The 9,732-nt window shown below is 37.2% G+C and overlaps 1 protein-coding gene across 1 annotated transcript; it reads right to left on the bottom strand.

Moving 5' to 3' along the window:
* Positions 1–1,286: 1,286 nt before the first annotated feature.
* LOC141588096 (uncharacterized) lies at positions 1,287–4,857 on the bottom strand. Its single transcript, XM_074409551.1, has 5 exons — positions 4,821–4,857; positions 3,910–4,034; positions 3,540–3,633; positions 2,578–3,422; positions 1,287–2,312 (listed from the first exon to the last, which is right to left on the bottom strand). The coding sequence occupies exons 1-5, from the start codon at positions 4,855–4,857 to the stop codon at positions 1,287–1,289; spliced, it is 2,127 nt and encodes a 708-aa protein (XP_074265652.1).
* Positions 4,858–9,732: the final 4,875 nt, after the last annotated feature.

Raw genomic sequence — 9,732 nt, 5'->3', positions numbered from 1 at the left:
GAATTTTGTGGAAATGCTCAGAGCCACCCCACAAGTAATTCCTGCATATCCTCTCTATTCTATCAAGAACAGTCACAGGAATAAGAACAATGCGTGCCCAAAATGTATGCAATTGTGTCAAAACAGCTTGAACAAGGACCAACCTCCCAACATAACTAAGTTTTCTGGACCCCCAACCTCTGATTCTCAACACCACTTTCTCTACAAGTCTAGAACAATCACCTATGGCCATCCTTTTATGAGAGATAGGTATCCCTAAGTACCTAAAAGGAAGCTGTCCCTCTCTGAACCCAGAGATGTTCAGAATGTAATGAACCTCCTCAGCTCTCACCCCATTAAAATAAATGTCAGATTTCTCACAATTCATCACCAATCCAGAAGCCTTTGAGAATGTAGCAAAAGCTCTCAAAATTACAATTATAGATCCTCTATCCCCCCTACAGAACATTAAGAGATCATCTACAAAGCACAAATGGGTCAACCTAAGTGATCTGCAAAGGGGATGATAGCTAAACTCCATGGTAGAAGTAACCTCAGCAAGAATTCTACTTAAGTACTCCATACAAAGAGTAAATAACAAAGGAGGCATATGATCCCCCTGTCTAATCCCTCTTTTGCCTTGAAAGTACCCAAAACTATTGCCATTTAGAGATAAAGTAAACCAGGGAGTAGAAATGCATTCCATAATCCAAAGAATGAACCTCCTAGGAAATCTCAGAGCCTTCATCATTTGCTTAATAAACTCCCACTCAATGGAGTCATAAGCTTTCTTCAAATCAATTTTCATAAGATACCTAGGGGAGAAAGACTTCCTCTTATACAATCTCACCAAGTCTTGGCAAATAAGTATGTTATCCACTATATCTGTCCCTTTTATAAATGCACTTTGGTTCTCACTAACAATACTAGGCAAAACTCTAGACAGTTTATTGCAAATAACTTTAGAAATGACCTTATTGATCACATTGCAGCATGCAATGGGTCTGAAATCAGCTACATTCTCAGGCCTAACCTTCTTGGGAATCAAGGTAAGAGTAGTGGCATTAACCTGTTTAAGCATCCTGCCAGAGTTAAAAAATTCCTGAACTGCCTCAATTAGATCATTACCCACCACATCATAAGCATCTTTAAAAAACTGGGATGTGAACCCATCAGGTCCAGGTGCCTTATTAGGAGGAATAGCATCTAAGGCTTCCTTAATCTCACTGGTAGTTACCTCAGCAGTAAGGAGATTCCTCTGATCCATATTAATAACAGAGCCCTTCCTAACAGTTGGGACATGAACCCTAGTCACAAAAAGTGCCCCCCAACACTTCCTCGTAATAATAGATAAAAGCCTCATCAATCTCAATTGCAGTAGAGGCCAACTTCCCATCCATATCTTTTATAGCTAAAATCTTATTTTGCATTCTCCTTGCCTTAATAGCACTATGGAAAAATTTAGTGTTTCCATCCCCCTCAGATAGCCACTGAACTTTAGCTTTTTGAGCTAGAAAACTCCTTTTAGCCTCAGCCCTTTCTTTATAGATTAAAGCTGCATCCTGAGCCTCCTTCTGAAGGATGATATTCCTAGGGTCCAACTGCAATTTGGTCTGAGCATCATGAAGCATCACTTGAGCCAGTCTTGCAGTAGTCTCTATCTGAGCATAATTAGCACCATTTAACTCTTTCAAAGGTCTCTTCAGCTGTTTCAGTTTCTTAACAAACTGAAATATTTTATGACCAGGAATATTAGCCTCCCAAACAGTCTTAACTATCTTGAGAAACTCAGAGTCCTTGCCCCACATATTAAAGTATTTATAACTCCCTCTCTTCCTTACCCCATCAGGTTTCATAGCCATAGTGCAAGGGCAATGATCAAAAAGGCCTTCAGGGTGGAACATAGTAAGAGTGTCAGGGTATTTGATTAACCAATCATCATTGACCATGGCTCTGTCAATCCTGCTAAACACCAAATCCCCCACCTCCTGCTTATTATTCCAGGTAAAAAAAGATCCATGGGCAGGGATGTCCCCTATACCACAAGTATCCACACAGTCCTGAAAATCCCTCATCTCTACAACAGAAATCTCAGAACCAATCCTCTCATCCATTGCAAGAACACTATTGAAATCTCCCATAACCACCCAAGGGCCAGCCACCACCTGATGCATCAACTGAAGAGACTGCCACAGTGGTAGTTTACCTACAACCCTATTAACACCATAGACCACAGAGGTCCACCATATATCCCCAGTAGGAATAAAAGTGACTCTAGCATTAATAACTTGAGCTTCAGAACTAAGGACCTCCACCTTATAGTTAGTATCATCCTAAATAATCCATATTCTGCCTCCATCATGACTCCCAATATTATTAACCATAGCCCATTCACTTCCAATGCCTTGGTGAACTTTATTAATAGCAGGTAATCTAACTCTAGTCTCTAGTAAACCAAAAACACCTACATTATTATTATGCAAAAACTACCTAATGTCCTTTTGCTTATTCACATTATTCATACCTCGAACGTTCCAGAACCCAATTCTACCCATTTTCCAACAAAGGATGTTCCCCAGTCATGTCCTCCTCAAGCACCCTCCTGTAGTGGGCAGAATGCTCAAGGACCTCAATAAAAGTTCTCCTACCAGCTCCATGTTGAGTCCCCTGCCTAGACAATCTAGTGAGAATTCTAGCAGGAGATAAAGGAGTGAATGAGCATGGTATAGGAGTGACCACCCCCCTTGCATAACCCCCACCAACAGGCTGAGTCTGGACCATAGAAAGATTTGGCTCAGGAGCCACAGGAACCACAGGAGGTGCAGGCTCAACAGGTTGTTGGGTCTGCCTCTTAGGTACCCAGACATGCCTCATCTTCTGTTGACGAGGCTCCTGCTTCTTCCTACGGTCTCTCTGTATATGCCCTAGCCCATTGCACCCAGCACACAATACAGGTTTCAATTCATAATGGACTATCTGCCTGTGCACAACATCCATCTCATCAGCAAACTCTATGACATCAGGAAAGTTCCCCCCCATCTTGACCTCAATCATCACTCTAGCATGGCCAATGAACGTTTTAAGCTGGGTATTACTATCAACTCTCACTGGCTTCCCTACCGGACTAGCAATTTTCATCAGAGCATTACCCCAAAATTTCAGCGGCAAACCATAGAATCCGATCCAGATAGGCACCATATCCACAGTTTCCCTGACCAATTTCGAGGTAGGGGTCCATTCCTTAACTACCACAGGTTTGTTATCAAAAACTACAGGACCCGCTTGCAACACACGCAACTTCATGGCTTCAGTTTTGAACTGAACAAGGAAAATACCATTAGAATGAAAAGAAATTTTCTCATACTCAGTATATCCCCATACCCGTTTAACAAAACCCTCAACCACTTTAAACGGCGGATTCGAACCCAACACATAACAATATACTGCAGTAGACCAATACGCAAGTTCATTCTCAACATCATCACTAGTTAGTTGAAGAGGACTTACCCTAGACGATTCAGACTCTTGAGAACGATGAGAAACCTCCGTCTAGTCACTACCGTCATCGGATTCTTCCTCAACAATCGAACTCATTCTATTACTGAGAGAGAATGGACAGATTCCATCTTCAGAAGCATGAGCGTGTTCCTCGCACTAAATATCAGTAGGAAGAACATCATCTTCATGATCCAAAGATTGAAATCGCGATCCACTAGCGTTATTATGTAGCGTATTACTAGTTTCTTTGGTTTTTGATGAATTATTATGTGATATTACTCTAATTAGTCTATTAGATTTGGGATTATTCCTCTTTTGTCGAGCCAGTGCAGTAACAAAATTAGAAGAACCCTAAATCGCAGTCTCTCTCTAATCGCATTCTCTCTCTAATTATTAGGGATTTGAAGCAGTTAACCAGTTAGAAAATAAAACCCCAGACCAAGAGTGGACGTTGTTCATAGATGGAGCATCTAATGCTATGGGGACAAGGTTAGGACTAGTGCTAAAATCGCCATAGGGGGATATGATAGCCCGGGCTGTAAGCTGTGATTTCAAAGCTACAAATAATGAAGCAGAATATGAAGCCCTGGTAGCAGGCCTAAAGGTATGTCTAGACCTCGGTGTCCAAAACTTAAAGGTAAAAACAGATTCACTTTTAATTGTTAATCAAATAAAGGGAACTTATACGACAAAGGATGCAAAAATGATTTCATATTTAGAATATGCAAAAACCCTTACCGCTAAGTTTGTTTTATTTGATATAGATCAAATATAAAGAGACCTGAATACCCAGGCTGATGCTTTGGCCAGCTTAGGTTCAAATTTTACCCCCACAGTCTTTGATAAAATACCGATTATTCATTTATTAGAGCCAGCTATCAGTAAAACTGAACAAGTCAACCCTGTCAGTCAAGATAATAATTCTTGGACCAAACCTTATTATAATTGGTTCCTCCAAGGAATATTACCTCAGGGCAGGCATTAAGCAAGGGCTTTTAGAATCAGAGCTTCAACCTATTCTATTATCAATAACACTTTATTTAAGAGATCACAGGCCGGACCATATTTGGGATGCTTAGAGCCTGATGAAGCTAAGCAAGTACTCCAAGAAATAAACGATGGACATTGTGGCAACCATAAAGGAGGAAAGAGCGTGGCAAGTAAAGTACTCAGAACAGGCTACTATTGGCCAACGCTTAGGGCTGACTGCTTGGAATATTGTTCAAAATGTGAAGCCTGTCAAGTTCATGCACCAATAATACACCAGCCATCTGAACTACCTCACTCAATCTCTGCACCCTGGCCGTTCATGAAGTGGGGCATGGATATTGTAGGGAAGCTACCTGTAGCTCCGGGACAGAAAGTATTCATGTTAGCCATGGCTGACTACTTCTCCAAATGGATCAAGGCTGATTCTTTCAGGCAAGTAACTAAAAAGAAAGTGATATCTTTTATCAAGACAAATATTATTTGCAGATATGGAGTCCAATCAGAGATAGTATGTGATAACGGGACCCGGTTTGAGGGGAGAAAAACTAAAGCATTTTGCCAAGAGTGGAACATCAACCTGGTCACATCCACTCCTGGATATCCAAAAGCTAATGGCCAGGCTGAATCAAGCAACAAGGTAGTCATAAGCTGTTTAAAGAAGAAATTGAAGAGAAGACGAGGCAGATGGGTTGAAGAACTTCCATTAGTGCTATGGGCAGACAGGACAACTCCAAAGAAATCAACAGGCTAAACACCCTATTCTTTGGTGTATGGCTGTGAAGCTGTCATCCCTGCAGAAGTCTGGGTGCGAACATCAAGATATAGCCTGAACAACAGCAACCTAATGCAAGACAACCTGGTCCTGACAGAAGAACTAAGAGACGCTGCCAAAATCAGGATGACATCATATCAACAACCAGTGGACAGAACTTACAATAAAAATGTCGGGATTAGACTCTTCAAGGAAGGAGACCTTGTCCTACGAAAAGTTTTCCCAAATAAGAAAGAAAAATCAACGGGCAAGCTAGCCCTTACGTGGGGAAGGCCCCTATTTAATTGTCTCTATTTTTCGAAAAGGAGCATACAGGCTCCAAACACTAGAAGGAGAAATGATCCCAAGATCCTGGAATGTAACTCATTTGAAATTGTTCCATGTATAATCCTATCCTGGCCTAATCAGGTAAAAATTGTTTCTTTAATATCAGTGCTTCACCCTGACATGCTACTTGAAAATTTATGTGCCTCACATGTTCTATGTGCAATCCATGTCTACATATGCAACTAACACAATTTTTTTTATTTTACTTGAATCCTGAACAATTATACATGATAAATGATTATATGCATAAATATTCAGGATTGAGGGCTACTCTACAGCACATTACACTTCTTATTTATGTACTTTTTAAATTTTTTGTACCCCGCTATGCCTGACAAAGTTGGCAACCATCACCGGATATGGTGAATAGCAGGACCAATCAGGCATGAAATAATTGCCTGACCTGACTATTTGTTGCACACATCTACAACCGGTTGGACGCAGCAAGACGGTCCAAGGGTGTTTTATCCTGACCATCAGTCTAAATGCCCTCTCGACAGGCCGAGTACCAAGCCCTCCAGTCAGGCAGGGGACATAAGCCCTCCTGACAGGCCACTTTTCCCACCCCTTCAACCGCTATGGTAAAAACTATATGTGGTTGAATGGCTTACGTTGGCTTTAATCGCAAGACAGGGACAAAAAACTGAAAAAATAGATGATGTGACCATAATTAGAGCATATTTAGTCCCCGAATTAGCCTTGTTCCCATGCTTTTTAGTGCATATTTGGGTCATTTAATGTCTTTAGTTCTTTGTTTTGCATATTCTTTGAGGTTTTGATCCCTTGGTAGGAAAAGAGTGCAAACCTCGCATTTTCATGGCAAAATGAGGCTAAATTGATTGAATTCAATGACCAAGCATCAAGGAGAGGCAATATTAGAAGGCCTTTGTGTTGGAATATGTGTCCTCCGACAATAATGCGATCACGACTGTTGATCATGATGATCACATGTTTAAATCTCATTTTAAAGAATACAATTGGGAAGTAATATTTTACTGTCAACTGGTCAACATATATCGGTAATGGTTGGCTGACTAGAGTTTGACATTACTGTCGTGCGACGGTGGTGATCAGTTGATCCCCTAGGTCATACCTATAGGGCAACTCTCTTAATTGATTATTTAATTAATCGTATAATGTTACGAGTTAATTAAATTACTTGAAAATTGACGGACGATTTTGGAAGTAAAATTTACGTATCATATTGAAATGTGATTAAATGAGATACGGTCTGAGTAATCGAATTGTATCATTACTCAGATGAAGTTATTGTTTAAAGAAACAATTGAAATTGAATGAATTATTATAAATACAATCTGTTGTGATTTATAAATGGTAAAATATTTTGGTACAAGTAATTATGAAATTACTAAGTCAATTTAGTATGTGACGTATTTTTAATAATACGTTGATTTTTAATATGTTAAAAATACATAACAAATTTATGTGACATATGACATGTGACATATTGACAATTGACAAAAATAAAATGGATTACTTGTTATCCATGTGTGCCGAAATAAGGGAGTGGTTTAGGCTAATATTGTGTTTGATTAAGTTAATGGAAACACAATGATTACCTACTATTTAGCCATGCAACCCTATTGTTTATTGTTAAGAGCAACAATTGCATGCATTGGCTCCCCAAAAAGCCCCCCTTCCACCCGTTTTTTGAGAAGAGAAAACCATTATGGTTTTTCATCTTATTTACCTAATAACATACAAAATGTTGTGCACCTAAATTCATTCTTCCACTCATCCAAAAATTAGAATTCTAGAGAGAAAAAAAATAAATTCTCTTCTTCTTCTCTCTATAAACCGAAAATATTAAGTGCTTATAATATTTTTGGGTCAATTTTCTACTAAATTAATATTGTACTAGTAACTATAATATTAATTTTATTAAGAGAAAGCCTTGGGTATTAAGCTTAGGGAGAGATCCTACACTTGGATCTTAGTTCTTCCATTAAAGGAAAGCACAAGAACAAGAGAGAAAGGTGATCTCTTTTGTGCCCTTAAAACCGAAATCTCCAATGTAAGAACATGATTTCTCCTCTATTTTGCTCATTTGTTTGCATGCATAAGTTCCATCTTTAATTTTATGACAAATTAAATTAAAACATATATGAATATGTAAGTATATAGATCTACTTTTCCTTCAATCGGTATCAAGAGCCATGGTTGTTTGCATGCAAATCGGTTAAAAGTTTTTCCGAGTTATAAAGATTAACATATAAAACTTGTAAAATTTGTGTTATTATGATATATCACGAAATTAATCGATGCATGTTAATATTTCTGGTCCTAAAATGTTTTAGGATATTTTGGTTAAATTTACGGATTTTTATTGTTCATATTATACAATAATGGCATTTAAATATGATTTTATGAGTAAAAATGTCATTTTTGGTCTAAAATTAGCTATACTTCGAATTTTCCAGTGATTTTTGGATATGTTGTCACATATATTATTTTGAGATAACCTGTAAATTTTCATAATTTTTGGACTTGTTATGCTCGAAAAATGGATTTTTCATTATTAAATTCGGATTTAGGTGAAAAATAGGTTAATATGAGTTAAATTTCGAATCTGGTCATAGAAACCTAATATGTTGTCACATGCAATTTTACAAGATGTGTGTAAAATAATGGGCTATAGTGAAGTCTTTTTGCATGATTTATGGATTTTTGAAGAAAAATAGCATAAATAGTGACATTATTAGTGAAAAAATTGATAAAACATAATCTATGACTAAGGAAAAACGTCTAATGTTGCATTTTATTATCTTTTTCAGATCTAAAATTGAAAAGTTAATGAATATATTTTTCCCATATTTTTATGATTATTTTTAGTTAAAATCGATAAACCGCAACATTGTTTTTCCGGAAAAATTTCGAAATTTTTAACCTAAGTTTTTGAACATTATGAGTGTCATGGTATTTTTTCCAGAATGTTCATGAGTTTAAATTTCAAATTTCAAATTTATTTGAAATTTTGTGATTTATTTGAAGTTTATAGCTTATTTTTGTAATTTTTAGTCCATTAATGAACAATTTTATAAATATGAGTTAATTATGGTCAAATTATTAGTGAAGACTAAATTTTGAGTCCTAAGTGGTTAGGGTAATTAACTTATGCATAAATATGAATTTATGTATTTTTGTGATTATAAAATGTTGAAATCACGCAAATCCGTAAAAACCGAGTAATATACGATATTGGCTAATTAAAGGCGATTTAGCATAAAATTGGGCATGTTCAAACATATTATAATGCTGCATTTTCTTTATGATTGTCATAATTTTACTGTATGTAATTTTGAATTATGTAATTTTTACTTAGTATGGCCTTAGTTTTTAATTGGTATTACCCGAAATGTATGGGAATATCGATTCGGTTGTAATTTATTGTGATCTCGTATCACCGTTTTGTAATTTAATAGATTTATTTTATTTTAGTTACAAATGAATAATAGGAAATTATGTAATTTATTATGTAATTTTATTCATTCCGGAGTTCCCAAAGACGGATTTCTTCAAGAATGGCGATACATAAAGACGGTGTAACCTCGAGATGCGTGCCACAATCGAAGTTCAAGGGACCAATGGAGTTGATTTCCGAATATGTAATAGTTAAATAGTTTTTCTATTTTAGGATGGCCATACTAGGATTTATTTATTTTTATGCTTGCATTTTATTTCATGTCACATGCATCGCTAAATCGCCATAACTAAAACATGCATTGTCATTTTTATCGAGTTTATCGACCGTGTCAATTACAATTATCGTAGTTCACTGCTTTAGTTCACTTAAAACGTGATAGATAATAAATTGACATGACCTCTCGCTAAAATAAACAATTGAGACATAGCCTTACCAAATAGTAGAAACCATGAAAACCTATTTCGCGAGGGAGTGCGCTCGGCCCCACCGGGGTACAAACCTTGTTACGTAGGGGAAGTGGGTAATAAATGTCTATCCACCGAATTCATGTTGATAAGGGATGTATCGGCCACACCGTGCCCAAGTTAATGTGGGTTTGGATCATGGACACATTTATTCGAAATTTGGATTGAACTCAACAAAAGTTTTTGATAAGGGATGTATCGGCCCCACCGTGCCCTTGTCGAATGTGTTTTGGGCTAAAGATAATTGTTAATGTAAT

Source organism: Silene latifolia, chromosome 6 (assembly GCF_048544455.1).
Source record: "Silene latifolia isolate original U9 population chromosome 6, ASM4854445v1, whole genome shotgun sequence".
NCBI classification, from domain to species: Eukaryota; Viridiplantae; Streptophyta; class Magnoliopsida; order Caryophyllales; family Caryophyllaceae; genus Silene; species Silene latifolia.
Note: the sequence above shows the minus strand (reverse complement) of the source record. Positions and strands in the feature narration are given on the sequence as shown.